This window comes from Schistocerca nitens, chromosome 10, assembly GCF_023898315.1.
Source record: "Schistocerca nitens isolate TAMUIC-IGC-003100 chromosome 10, iqSchNite1.1, whole genome shotgun sequence".
NCBI lineage: Eukaryota > Metazoa > Arthropoda > Insecta > Orthoptera > Acrididae > Schistocerca > Schistocerca nitens.
Window position 1 is genome coordinate 32,182,620 of NC_064623.1, and position 15,459 is coordinate 32,198,078.

The 15,459-nt window shown below is 43.0% G+C and overlaps 1 protein-coding gene across 3 annotated transcripts in view; it reads right to left on the bottom strand.

Annotated features, from left to right (window-relative positions):
• The window catches only part of LOC126210372 (organic solute transporter subunit alpha-like), an 86,072-nt gene that overhangs the window by 19,534 nt on the left and 51,079 nt on the right, over nucleotides 1-15,459 (bottom strand). Inside the window, exons 3-5 of one of the 3 annotated variants that reach the window (XM_049939601.1) lie at nucleotides 10,197-10,348; nucleotides 6,763-7,001; nucleotides 4,112-4,208 (exon numbers count right to left, since the gene is read on the bottom strand). In XM_049939601.1, the coding sequence (XP_049795558.1) occupies nucleotides 4,112-4,208; nucleotides 6,763-7,001; nucleotides 10,197-10,348 (488 nt within the window). Of the gene's footprint in view, nucleotides 1-4,111; nucleotides 4,209-6,762; nucleotides 7,050-10,196; nucleotides 10,349-15,459 lie in introns of all 3 variants that reach the window. The other 2 variants (XM_049939600.1, XM_049939602.1) reach the window with 2 other exon arrangements.

Sequence of the window (15,459 nt, forward strand, 5' to 3'; positions counted from 1 at the left end):
AAATGTGGAGGAAAAACGCCAGAAATCGGCCAGCTGGAATATGGATACCAAATGAATACATCTCCATGACCGCACACACGGACTAGCAACATTGGAAATCGTAACCCTAAACGATAATTTAACCTCCCGAAACTTGTGCTACAAAAGTTGTTTCTAATATGAAAAACAGGAGAAAATCATGAGAAAATCTAAAGTAGTAACATGTTTGTAACCACTACACAATGCATTTATTATATGTATAAAAACAAACATGCATTACAAACCACTGAAGATACTTCATAAATCAAGGAAGTGAAGATCAAATGGCAAAAAAAACTGCCTTTCATTTAGTTGCGAACACGGAACATACCTCCATGAATTTTGAAGCAACTAAGGAACTACGGAAAACGGGAAAAAATGACAAAAGTGTGATTACAAAAGTGAACCAGTTCCTTGATAGTTCCGACTACAAGTATCTACAAAAAGATCCGATTGTAGCTTTCAATGATCAAAGAAAAATCACCATCAAATCATGTAAAACTATTATATCTGAAACCAACAGTCGTATGCTGGATTATATGGCATATCCAAATTACATGAAGATAGTGTTCCAATACGCCCAGTAGTGTCATTCTTCTCTATTTTATGTTACCTACTAGGGAAAGAGATTAAAAGGAAAACCAGTTCTAAACCTATGGCTTTCCTTGACAAAACCCCAGCCAGTTCTAAACCAGTATCGTTCCATGTCACTAATTTGTTTACAGATGTTGCTACTGATGACTCTATAAACACATTAACATATCTTTTACACAAATCCAAAGTTAAACATGCAGAATTACATGACATAGTGGATGGTACTCAAATGTGTGTAAAACAGAATTGCTGCTAGTTTCAAATCAAATATTATAATGAGAGTGATGTCCTAGCTGTGGGTTTAGCTGTTAGTCCTATACTATCTTAAATTCTCATGGGCAGTTTTGAACAATTTTCCTACTGAAAATGCCAGTGAATTGGGAAATTATGCACTGGTTCATATATGTCGATGATGTGCTTTGTTTGTGGACCGGTACTACTACGATTTGATACATTACTACAGCATTTAAAATTGCAACATAAGAAAATTCGGTTTACAATGGAGCTGGGAGGCTGTTGTACGAATATCTTTGGCCTTAATATAGATATTAGTATAAGAAAATACATATTCAGCCCTTACAGAAAAAAGATAGCTACTGATATGGTAATCCCTGCGGGCTTCCAGCATCTACACAGCCACAAACATGCAGCCTTCCATTCAATGCTATGTCGTCTCATATCTGTTTCATTATCCAAACAAGCCTTTGAAATAGAACTACAAACCATCAAATAAATCGCTTCTGGCAATGGCTATAGCTCTGCATTGATTGATAACGTTCTAAGAAAATAGAAAATTGATAAAATTACACCAACAGCCCTCTGTAGTTACAAAGCCTGTTTCAAAATTCCATATATTGGGAACATTTCAGACAATCTTGGAAAAAAGGTGTAAAGTACAGACCTGCACTTTATTATACCGATAACCTATCAAAATTTTTGTTCAATAGTAAAGACAAATTGCAGCTCTTCACATAGAGTATTGTATATAAAATTACTTGCAAGCCTTGTGATATAAAGTGTTTGTTGGCCAGCTAGGCAGAGCTGTGGCAATTAGGCTACATGAACATCAGAGACCCTAGCGGTTAAGGAAGAAGAATTCGACCTTTGCTGATCATCTTTCAGCAGCAAACCATTTGCATGATGTAGAATGGTAAATTCTATATTCTGTCAAGAAAAGGAGATTGATGACACTACAGAAAACACTGGAAATCAACAAACTCGTGGCACAGAGCGCCAACCTCTGTTTCTTAAATTAATTTTTCGTTACTGGATTCAAACTGTAAATTCGCCTTATTTCTCATGATTTGTTCAATGTATCTCCACATAAAAGCTTTATTTGCCCCTTTTTTAGCAAATGTAATTTTGTAATGTTTTCCTGTGTAAACACACTCTTATTTTCATATTTTCTGTACAAATAATATCTGTGTTTCTGACATTCAATTGTCACCTGAATGTCACCTGAATATGACCTGAGAAGTCGAAAGCCGGTTCCTGATCAAATAAATATAATTTTTCAGAACATTAGCGAGTGTTTTTCTTTATGGTGCTCTGCAGCTTTCAAATGTTTATTAAGGACATTTTCTATACAGCATGAACAGCACTAGAAAAGTTTTATTTGTGAGTTGCACTAGAAATGTTTTATTTGCGAAGGTTTCCAGGTTTATAACCCATCACCAGTGGCATCTGATGTAGAGGAACAAACAACTCTATGTCGATTTTTCTACAAAATGATAACTGTAGATAAAGTAACAGTAATATTAGTCTTTTTACATTGTGTACCTCTATAGCAATGACATGCATGCCATTTAATACACCAGAATCTGAACTCTATCGTGCAACATAGTACACAAGTTGTCACACATGTTACTACTGTCAAATAATAGGCGGTGGCAATTCTTGATAACGTGTGACATAACTGTTACATAGTGTAAAGATGGAAGCGACATGACAAAGAGTCTAAAGTACCTGTATTTTGTTATTTTTAAGGTGATATTTATATTTTTTAATTTTTTTTCTTGGTGTTTGGTAAGTATTACCATACAGCCCACTCATATTACATTTCTGAAACATGGTAAAATAACAAACTAATATGTTTTTTAATATTCCTTTCCTGAGCGTCTAAGTATGATTGATTTAACCTCTAGTGTAATTTAAACTGATGTCGCAAATTTAAATATTGTCTTATATATATAAATATGGGGTTGCCGTGAAGGATACTTGGAAAGCCACAAGTCAGCGGGACGTGCGTTATGTTTAAGTCTTCTGTAACCACCTACATATGCATACTGTATTTTGGACAACTGTCACAGTCACAATAAGGAAAATTCGAGATACCTATTTTTGAAGATGGACTAGAAAATATCGATGACTTAACTGCATCCGAATTGCACTAGTTATTAATTTCCTTGAAAACTTTTTGTCTGGGAACCAAGGTTTACGTGGGAGAGACGCTTCCATCGATGCATACCGTTTACCCATACTATAAAATTCCTGCTGTAACTGTTGGCTTTGCAAGCTGATCTGCCCTTCATTCTACAGCATATGATGCCTGAGTGAAAGGAAATCCAAATGAAAAAAGAAACGTTTTCTTTGTCATTTCTTTGCGTCACCATGTGAAGAATTTCAGCTATATATATGTTTGTATCGTAGTTATATTTTTGGTTTTCAATAGATTGAATAACTGAAATAACTGCAATGTTGCGATGTGCTATTTTTTGACAATTCGTATATGAAGATAGAATATAAAAATGGTGTAAAATTGCGAAATAATGCAACGTATCGCGCTATACTGGACAATTTTACATGTGCTACATAGACTAGAAACCAAAATTATTCGATTAAAACACTGTTGAAATTTAGTACGTACATCTTATCCTTGTTCGTCAAATTGTTGTCCAGTTGTTTTGTCATATGATGTATATTTCAGTTTCTTCTAGAATATTTAATAATCTACCTTTCTCTGCTTTATGAAAAATGATGACGCTTTTGTTACTGTCGTCAGCAGAATGCTTGTATTCTTTTAAATGAGTAGTGAATCCTGAGGCATTGGCTTCACTAACATTAATATGTTCTCTATATCTCGTTTTGAATTTTCTCCCCGTTAGCCCAACATACAATTTATCACATTCGCTATATACTTCATACACATCTGACGTGATATATGTTTGGTTAATTTCTATATTGTGTAGAAGACATGGTGTTACATTGTTCTCTGTCATGAAGCTAATTTGCACTCTGTTTCCTCGAAACAAACGGGTTACTTTGTCGGAAGTGTGACTGCAGTATGGTAAGGCTGTAAACTTTTTTTTTTTTTTTTTTTTTTTTTTTTTGTAATTGCTCGCTCTTTTCTAATATGACTGACTTCTAATCTCACTATGCATTTCTGCTTTTTGTGTATAATTTCATAACCAGTTACGCATCTAACGCAGTGGCATGCACCAGGACCTCGCTACACCGTTTCTATGGAAGAAAATATTAAGTAAAACAAAACGCTAAGTACCTCATCCTCCGCCCACAGGACATAGCAGACTGTGTACATAATCCACATCGCTATGGGCAGCTGTAGCACCAGGATCCGTAGCTTCAAGAGTGTCTTCCTGAAACAGAGAGAGATCATTTAGGATAACACTTTCTCTGCTCTTTCCTCTTCATTCTATTATTCATATAGTTAGTGCTCAATTTGTTAGGCACACACTTCCAGGAACGTAATTTATGTGTTTATGGTTATTATATCCAGCTTGAATAACTAATTCACATTAACTTCATTTATTAAATATAAACAATGAGTAACAGATTATCGTTCTAGGTGTGACACCTGCAGGACTGAAAACAGGACAAGCCTAAACTGATGGGCAAAAACAGTGAAGCACTCAGCAGACAGGGTCGGATGTCAATGTGACTTCGTACGCCTACACGGTATCGGCGAGCATGTAAACGACTAGACTTGATTTTTTATTACAGTAAGAAGGGCCACCAGAGTACAGGGTGATTCAAAAAGAATACCACAACTTTAGGAATTTAAAACTCTGCAACGACAAAAGGCAGAGCTAAGCACTATCTGTCGGCGAATTAAGGGAGCTATAAAGTTTCATTTAGTTGTACATTTGTTCGCTTGAGGCGCTGTTGACTAGGCGTCAGCGTCAGTTGATGCTAAGATGGCGACCGCTCAACAGAAAGCTTTTTGTGTTATTGAGTACGGCAGAAGTGAATCGACGACAGTTGTTCAGCGTGCATTTCGAACGAAGTATGGTGTTAAACCTCCTGATAGGTGGTGTATTAAACGTTGGTATAAACAGTTTACAGAGAATGGGTGTTTGTGCAAAGGGAAAAGTTCTGGACGGCCGAGAACGAGTGATGAAAATGTAGCACACATCCAGCAAGCATTTGTTTTTTCTTATGGGGGTATGTTAAGGATATGGTGTTTCGGCCACCTCTCCCAGCCACCATTGATGATTTGAAACGAGAAATAACAGCAGCTATCCAAACTGTTACGCCTGATATGCTACAGAGAGTGTGAAACGAGTTGGAGTATCGGGTTGATATTGCTCGTGTGTCTGGAGGGGGCCATATTGAACATCTCTGAACTTGTTTTTGAGTGAAAAAAAACCTTTTTAAATACTCTTCGTAATGATGTATAACAGAAGGTTGTATTATGTTTCTTTCATTAAATACACATTTTTAAAGTTGTGGTATTCTTTTTGAATCACCCTGTATATTAGTGTTGTTACCAGGCCTGGTGCGTTATATAAAGGGCATGAACAATGTCAGATGTGAAAGTTATGGAGATCCGGTGTACTAGTGGAGACAGATTTATCAGCAGCTGAAGAGTCTGAAATGGCCTCACTGTCGGTCTCTATGTAGCCTGCTGGTTGGGGCATTCGGGCGTGGCCATCACGCATGGGAATATGGGGGCAGGTATACTCGCCGTCAAGGTTCTGGTCGACCTCAAGGGAGGATCGCAGTAATGTGTACCGAGCACATTGTGTCCCTTTCACATCTGCTCCTGCTATGCCAGAACAAGTAATGGACACCCGACAACATTATGTTCCGTCTCACACCATTGGTTTGAGACTAGCCAGCTGCCAGACTGGGGAGTCACTGTCCCATATGTAGGCTGCCATTACACCATGATGTACACGGCTGTGCCATGACCAGGAAGCATGGACTCGTGTCGTATTGTGTTCAGCGATGGATCATTCTTCCACATACCCCTGGATGACTGTTGCTATCGACTATGGTGACGACTTGGAGAGAGGTTCAATGTTTTGGAGAGGCTTGGTGGCCTTTTTCAAGGGGTCAAACAACAAAGAACGTGCACAAGAGCAGCCTGGATGTGTGTAGTGTAATCCAAAAGTCACAATTTTGCCTTTATTCAAACGATGTGGAGTGCCGAGTGCACTGGCAGCCAGATGAGCTATTGAACCTGCAGTGTGTGGAAGGCCTAGGTCAAGATGGATATGACAATGTGATATACGAATTGTTGCCTTTCTTCCTGCATCTTCATGATGAATATACTGTGAAGAATCTCAAGAGGACAACAACTGTGTTCATAGAGCTGGAAGTATACATTTGTGGTGTGACAAACACCATGACTCCCTGTCACACTTTAATTGATCACCTAAATCAACTTCAAATGGTTGAAATGGCTCTAAGCACTATGGGACTTAACATCTGAGGTCATCAGCCCCCTAGACTTAGAACTAGTTAAACCTAACTAACCTAAGGACAACACACACATCCATGCCCGAGGCAGGATTCGAACCTGCGACTATAGCAGCAGCGCCGTTCCGGACTGAAGCGCTTAGAACCACTCGGCCACAGCGGCCGGCGGTCACCTAACTGACGCAACCATACTCCCATAGAAAATGTCTGGTACTATTTTGAACAGCAGCTGGAACAGGCAGCATTTTTGTAATTTGGTAGCTCTATGGGATCTAATCATCGATTAGTGACTTCAGCTTGGTATGGGTTACCTGAAGATTGGGGTCTCCCTTTATTGCTGAGCTGAATCTGTCTGAAGGCCGGAGGTTGTGTTACACAGTATTAGCGAGATGTCTTCTCACTGTCACCAATTTTGTGTCTCATGTGCTTATCTGATGCATGATCTTTGAATGGTCGCCTTTCCCAGTGTATCAAATGGACGAGACATACCGGGTTAGTGGCACAGGTCTGCAGAGCCAGTGACATCCGGGTAGGCAGCAGAGGGGCCCCGTGTTGAGCTGGATCATGGCCCTGTGTAGCTGATCTGTGGAGCCCTCCTGCTCGCAGTAGGCGACCAGCAGGCAGAACATCTGATACAGGCATGTGGCGTACAGGTCCTGGATGCCAACGTCGACCAGGAAGGATGCGCGTGGGATCATCACTGACAGGTAGGCCAGTACTGCAGCTACCTGCCAGCACATATTCCTGTAGTCTAGGCAGCTGAGTTGGACAACAGCCTGACATAGAGAAATTAATGGTACATCATCAAAACATGCATAAATTGTCAGTATGTGGTGTGGTGATTACACAGTCCTGTCAACACTTACAAACAAGATGAAACCATTGTTCTGTACAATATTTATGTATGGGAGAACCCATTATGTTTCCATCAGTTATCCGTTTAACTTGCTCTTCAGACCCATGAGTGCTGTATAAACTATCCAGCAGGACAACAAACGCTCTTTATAAGAATGTATCTGGAAGAACAGATAACACTTGGAATCTGCAGCTGTGATACCTATGTAAATTAAAGGTGGAGAGGTGAGGAAGGAAAGTAAATGCAAGGAACTATTGATGTCAGTTCCGTTGGAACTTTACACAGAATCAGGGGCGATTAATGAAAATGTGTGCTGGGCCCGAATGCAGGAACTTCTGTTTACTAGGCAACTGTATTAATCACTGCACTATCTGGACACAGAATTTATTGCAAATGTTCGGACTATCTAGGCATGCTCCCCAGCCGATTCACACACCTATCTGCAGGCGCATCGACCTCCAGTGGGACTCTGTGATTAGTGAGCATGAAGGACATGCACAGCCACTGTGGATAGATGGTGCTACGGGGGAATGTGGGTCAGCTGGGGAGTGTACCAAGTTAGTCTGTGCATTTGCATTAAACGCTTTGTCCAGATTGTGCAGTGGTTAACACAATTGCTTACAAGGGAACCTCCCCATCGCACCCCCTCAGATTTAGTTATAAGTTGGCACAGTGGATAGGTCTTGAAAAACTGAACACAGATCAATCGAGAAAACAGGAAGAAGTTGTGTGGAACTATGAAAAAAATAAACAAAATATACAAACTGCGTAGTCCATGTGCAAGACAGGCAACAACAAGGAGCATGTAAGCTCAGGAGCGCCGTGGTCCCGTGGTTAGCCTGAGCAGCTGCGGATCGAGAGGTCCTTAGTTCAAGTCTTCCCTCGAGTGAAAAGTTTACTTTTTTATTTTCGCAAAGTTATGGCCTGTCCGTTCGTTCATTGCAGTCTCTGTTCACTGTAATAAGTTTAGTGTCTGTGTTTTGCGACCGCACCGCAAAACCGTGCGATTGTTATTGAAGTCGCGAGCTATATTTGCTGGATTCATATTGCCCACGGAATACATCTCACGTATTTAATGCACTCTCGTCCAAAGTAGCGAACAGTCAACTGCCAGCCAGGGAGCCTCGTTAGCAGGAATAGTCTCTCCTCCGTGCGCTGTAGTCGACTGACGTCGTGTGTTTCGATGTTTGTTTAGGTGCAGCGTCCCCATAATACAGCGCAGTTACCTCGCATCGGACGGACAGATAATAATTGTCTAAAAATAAAAAAAAATTAAACTTTTCACTCGAGGGAAGACTTGAACCAACGACCTCTCATTCCGCAGCTGGTCACGCTAAGCACGGGACCACGGCGCTCCTGAGCTCCCACTCTCCTTGATGTTGCCTATCTTGCGCATTGACTACTCAGTTTGTATATTTTGCTTATTTTTTTCATAGTTCCATACAACTTCTTCCTGTTTTCTCGATTGATTTGTGTTCAGTTTTTCAAGGCCTATCTACTGTGCCAACTTATAACTAAATCTGAGGGGGGTGCGATGGGGAGGTTCCCTTGTTAGTAAGTAGGAGATCCTGGGCTCGAATCCCAATCCAGCACACATTTTTACTCATATAAAGTCCCAATATAGCTGACATTAATAGTTCCTTCCTTTCCTTTCTCCCCCCTCCACCTTCAATTTACACAAACTCTCTTTACTTTTTTATTTTATCTTCCATCTTTCAATTTTTTTTATTTGCATTGCTTCCTGTCTTACATTTTCAGGATGTGTCGTTTTATTTTGTTTTCTTCTTTTCTTTTTTCCTACTCCTCAAAAGATACACTGGTATTTGCGATTCCTTCTGCCCCACATGTTCTTTTATTTGATATTTATTCTCACCTCTTTTTCCTCACCTTGATGCTTCATTAACTCTTATCTCCCTTTACCTTCACCTCACATTCACCTTCACACTCAGTTTTGTTCTACCTTCACCTTTGTCTCCTCTCTTCTATCTCCACTCTCATCTCTCATCCCTTCACCTAAATTTCTTCTTCAGCCTCTCCTCTCTTCTACCCTTGCTTTCTTCCACACTCATCCTCACTTTTCACCTTCACCTTCACCTCTCTTCTACCTTCAACCTTACCTCCAAACTGCGTTCTCCTTCACCTTTCTCTCTTCCACCTTCATCGTCAAAGCCCTTCCACCATGTCTCAGCTCTCTTCTACCATTACCTTCACATCTCTTCTGCATTCACTCTCACCTGTCTTCAATATTAATCTTTTCATATTCTCTCTCACCTTTCTCTTACCTTTATCCTCATCACTCACTTTCACCTCTCTTCCACCTTTATCATTACCTCCCCTTTACCTCTCTTCGAGCCTCACCTCTCTTCCACTTTCTCTTTCTCCTTCACTTGCCTTCTTAAATACTTTCAATTTCACTTGCAGCACTTTGCCAACCTTCCGCCTTCGCCTCTACCTCTTTTCTCCCTATATCTGTCACTTCCTATATTCCTTCTCTTTGCAACTCACTATTATTTCTCCACTCTCTTTTCACATCTCTCACGAAGTCACTCTCTCTCTATACATCTAAATCTACATCTCTATTTCTTTACAGCTACCTCCATATGTCTACTTCCACACTTCCACCTCCACACCTCCACATCTCCACAACTTCACGCTACCATACTTCCACACCTCCATCTCCACCTTCACCTCTACCTGCATCACTCCCTCTCCTTCTCCCTGTCCTCCTATTTATCCCTGTCCCCCTTCCTCTCTCTCTCTTCCATCTCTCTTTCTCTCTCTATTCCTCCCCTCCTGCCTCCCTCTCTCCCCTTCCCCCACTCTCTGTCTCCACCCTTACTCTCAGTCCCATTCTTTTCCTCTCTTTCCCTTTCCTTCTCTCTCTCTCTCTATTGGTTTTGAAGAACAACTTAACTTCTACTGGTGTACCACATTCCAATAATCTATCACAATGCTTTCTTTAACAAGCTTATTTTTAACAGTTTTTCCAGTCTTCGATAGGTTATCTGATTCTGTTGTGGGGATGCACGATCAGAGCTGTGGTAGACAAGAAGAGAGTATGACTGACCGGGTGGATGGTGAGTACCCAGGCAGTGTGGCTTCGTAACTGTGGGGCAGTCCTGTTCAGCACGTGCCTCAGGCTGAGCGTGTACGTCACACACACGGACACCACAGCCACTGTGGAGACTGCTATGGCCACGCTGAGCAGCGGTGTCAGGTCTGAAAGCAGATGCAACACACCATGCATTAAGAAAGATAATACTTTGTGTCAGATATCTACGTAGCTACTGGGTATTTCAAGACGAATTTTGGAATTTTATGACAATGTACGTGTATTACATACACTGTTGTTCTCATCGACTGTACTGGTGATCATGCCCAGTTTTTTTTATTGATTGATTGCACTTCCGTCTCCATTGTTAATCAAAGCTTTAGAATGAGTACAGCAGATAACGTAAGTTCTTGTTCTGTTTCGAATGAGTGAAATGATCTGATGGTGTCTGTATTATGTAAGGACTACACGCGTTAAACAGGGGCTGTACATTACAGAGAACCTCGCTCTCAAAATTCTGAGAGTCGAGGTTTCAGACAGCTATTCTAAACTGCTCGAAAAAAATTTTTGTACCCCTTGGATACCTACGATCGTTTCTGGGTTTAGTCTGGAAGTAAAAATGAAATGTAACAGCTAATTTTATGAAATTGAGAAGAAAAAACTTTAATATTAAATGAAAACACAACAATATGCAGAATAAGGGCAGTCTGTTTGAAAGTATAAATTTTTACACATCTGTGAAATTACTGTACTCTGTTAGGCAAGTTTCAATATCATTTTGCTCCACTCTGTGCGCTGTAACAAGCTAGGGTCCTGGTCGGCACGCTGTCCACAAGCTGGTCGACTTGTGGCTGTGCACGCCATTCCAGTCTTCGACGGCGACACTCTGTGAGTCATCCAAAGTGTGAGACGGATTTCCACACAGATGCGCTGCAAGTTTCAGCTGGCCTGAAGCATGCTTAATCGGGTTCACGTCAGCAAGTACCGTAAGCCGCTCCATTTGGTTCATTCCAGCCATCTACAACAATGTGCTCACGAAGTGAGTGCCATGTGGTCGTGCATTATCTTCTTGAAAGACGAACCCATCAGCATAACGTTCACCGTACACCACTAGAGGCTGCCCACAAGGAGGAGTTTTGTCCCCTCTATTGTGGAATCTAGTGGTGAACGAACTCATTGAGGAATAAAATTCCAGACAATCCTTCCACCAAGGATGAGTTTGTCATAGTAATACTTGGCAAATTTACTGACACAGTTAGAAATATGGCACAAGGAAGTTTGGAAATTGTGCAAAATTGGTGCATCAAACAGGATCCGAGGTTTAATCTTAAGAAGACTGTGGTGGTGTCATTTATGAAGAGACATATTCAACACTCAAGTTGTATTCTAAAGCTCTTCGATGAAACTCTACCTGTGAAGGGGATGATGACATATCTAGGGGTGAGAAGCTAACATGGACCCCTCACACTAAGAGTATCTGCTCCAAGGCAAAAAGTACTCTAGTGAGTACTAGAAGGGCTTATGGCAAAAACTGGGGCCTAAGCCCCAGAGGTATGCACTGGATATACACCACAGTGGTCACACCTAGGATTTCCTACAGGGGTGTAGTGTGGTGGAAGAAGTTAGAACAGCGGGTCCCAGCTAAGGAGCTTGCTAAGGTGCAGAGATTGGCCTGCTCAGCCATAACAGGCGGAATTAACAGCACAACAATCGCTGGAATGGAAGCCATGCTGGACATGCCTCCACTACACCTTTGGGTCAAGATGGAGGTAGCAGCTAGGGCACACAGATTTAAAAATGGCAAAAACTGGGTCTCATTCAAATATCGAGAATCACACATTAACATAGTGAGTGAGGTAAATATAAGAATGGCTGGGGAAAGGCCTGCCGACTATATAACTCCCAACTGCTTCGACAAGCCTTACAATATAATAATTGGGAGCAGGGAGCAGTGGGAAAAAAACAATTCGACATCGACGGAGGACACTGTTTGGTTCACTGATGGGTCGAAAACAGACCAACGCGTTGGGGCAGGGGTGTACGGGGTTCAGCCAAGATTGGAGGACATCATCTCTCTAGGAAAACTGGCCTCTGTATTCCAAGCTGAAATTACTGTAATCAGGGCATGTGTGGAGGAGAATGTGCGTAGGTGCTACAAGGACCGTAGCATCTACATCTATTCAGACTGTTAGGCAGTCCAGAAATCATTGGCAGCTCCTGAAACTAGATCTAAGATTGTTGCAGAATGCCACAGGGCTCTGGTGGAGGTAGGGGGAAGCAATAGGGTAAACCTAGTGTGGGTCCCTGGCTACTCAGGGATCTGTGGCAATAAACAAGTCCACAGATTGTCTAGGATGGGGGCAACAACTCTATTTATTGGACCGGAACCTGTCCTGACAAAGGCTATGATCAAATTAGAACTACGGAGCTGGCTTAGGAAACAGCATGTAGGATATTGGACCGAGGTCCATAAACAAAACCATGGTAAGGTAATGATGCCCAAGCCATGTTTTAAAAGAAGCTCTGTAATCCTGGGATTGAACAGGAAAGAGATCAGACTCGTGAGTAGACTGATGACCACCCATGGTAATTTCAGAAAACACCTACACACATTGGGTGTAACGGAAGAGGACCCTAAATGTGGAATCTGTGATGAGGGTGAAGAAACTGCATCACACCTAATCTTCGAATGCACGGCATTGGAGAGTAAAAGATACAGAATCTTCGGGACAACTAGACCTGAAGATTTGCGTCTAGCAAAAAACTGGTAGAGAGACCCCTTGCACTATTTAAGGGCATTGGTTGGCTTTACTACATATGCAGGGAGTGATACCGCACAATGAACAGTTTCGGTGCGGGCAGTGATGGGTTAGACCTAAGCTGTTTTAGCTTCCCTGTTCAAATCAAATCAACGTTTGCCGTATGGCTGCACAATAGGTTAATGATTCTGAACCAATACTTAACAGCCCTTAAATTAATCTCAATATCTATGACACATCCATTCATGATTCTGGCACGAAACATGACTGACCATCCTTTGTACTCAACCCGTGGGAATCCGTGATCAAAACGTGAATTGAGAACAGCCGCCTCCACATGATTCTGTGACGAATATCAGGCATGAGACAAATCCTGCACTCGTTGGTGAAGAGAACACGACGTCATTCGTCCAGGTTCCCTGCCATTTGTTCCCTAGCTCACCTCCTTCGCGCTCCACGGTGGTGAGTCTGAGCTGTTGCTCGTAATGGGCGCCAGGGGGTGAGCCTGGTGGGGGCAGTTTGTAGCGTCTCGGTCGACACAGTGACAGTCCTCCTAGCTGCCTGTAAAAATGCAACGAGTAGTTCCGCAGCACTCTCATCGGCCATAACACACTCTCTTAGCGAAAGTATCCAGACACTACTATGTAATGCAGAATTGACAACTAGATGTCCCGACAGGTGGGCTCGCCACTATAAAAGGAGGCGGGAAGGACTGTGTTGTCAGTACAGAAGCAGTAACAGCTGAATGGGTCAGTTAGGAGAGCTTAGTCAGTTCGACTGTGGAATAGTGACTGGATGTCACCTAAGTAACAGATCCATCAGGTAAATGGTTCAAATGGCTCTGAGCATTATGGGACTCAACATCTGAGGTCATCAGTTCCCTAGAACTTAGAACTACGTAAACCTAACTAACCTAACGACATCACACACATCCATACGTAAGCTGCCGTCCTTTTAAAGCTGCCCAGGTCGACTGTTGCTAATATGATTCCGAAGTAGGAACACGGAGGAACAGCCAAAACTACCGCAAGACCAGGCGACCTTACGTACTGATGAACAGGGATTGTGGAGCATGGCGGTAGGTGGATGCAAAACATCGCGTCAAATTAGCAGACGGAATCACTCGTGACTGCCACAGTTCAAATGGTTCAAATGGCTCTGAGCACTATGGGACTTAACATCTATGGTCATCAGTCCCCTAGAACTTAGAACTACTTAAACCTAACTAACCTAAGGACATCACACACATCCATACCCGAGGCAGGATTCTAACCTGTGACTGCAGCGGTCGCGCGGTTCCAGACTGTAGCGCCTAGTACTTCTCGGCCACCCAGGCCGGCTCCATCACGTAAGCTGCCGTCCTTTTAAAGCTGCCCAGCTGTTGCTAATATGATTCCGAAGTAGAAACACGGAGGAACAGCCAAAACTACCGCAAGACCAGGCGAACTTACGTACTGATGAACAGGGATTGTCGAGCATGGCGGTAGGTGGATCTAAAACATCGCATCAGATTAGCAGACGGAATCACTCGTGACTGCCACAGTCCTACCAGCAGTCCAGCTGGCACACCGACTGTGCACATGGCGTTGAAAACAATGTGGTGCAATGTGTGAGCAGCTCCTCATAAGTTACACATTTCCATAGTCGAGTGCACCCCGCACTCTGGAGAGGCGGATGCACCTCTCGTCCTTCGCCACTTACTAGCCCGGACCCATTCCAACTCAGGTGGTGGGTCAGTCACCCAGTCGTTCAGCAGTCTGGACCCAGCTAACCCGGCCCAGGCGATCTCACCATCTCCTGGGTCTGGCGGAACACGCCCCAGTTATCCACGGGCGCGGCGAAGCGCACTTGCCGACTCGCGCCGCGATCCCACGCCAACAGACGAGGCAGCCAGAATGCAGAGCACTTGCTGGTCTGTGCAGAGAGAGGGAGAGTAGCAGCAGCCGCCCAGCGCAGAGGGGTCGCACAGAGTGAGCAACACCCCCGCAGCCCAGCAGCCCCGCTGCTCACCCCTCCCCCCACTGAGGGACAGATCTTTGGTCCCTGGACGCCGCTCCCCCCTGTACCACACACCCTTCGCTTTCGCATTGGGTTGGGTACCAGCTCTCCCTTCTGACGCAAGGAAACATCCGGGCAGGCCCGAGAAATGCCGAGCTTAAGCCGTCGGCACACGGACCGTGCTGTCGAACGTTAACGTTGAGCGTGCCAAGTTCAACGTGCTGCTGAACGCTCAGGAACGATGCGACTTGTGCATATGGTACGTGGGCCCCAACGTCGTATACGCGATCGCAACGCACTCCAGCGGCAGTTTGAGGGATGTTTCTAGTTCGTAAATCACACTGTTTACTCAACGGGCGCGCATAAAATTCCCACGTTAGGTCTAGTAAAACGCACATATCCTCCATCGTACACGAAAAGGAAAGTACCATGTTCAATCAATAAGGACACAGGCTTACAAAAGTTCAATTACAAACCGTGCGGGACAAATTTGGAATACTTCTCCGCATGAGATAAACATT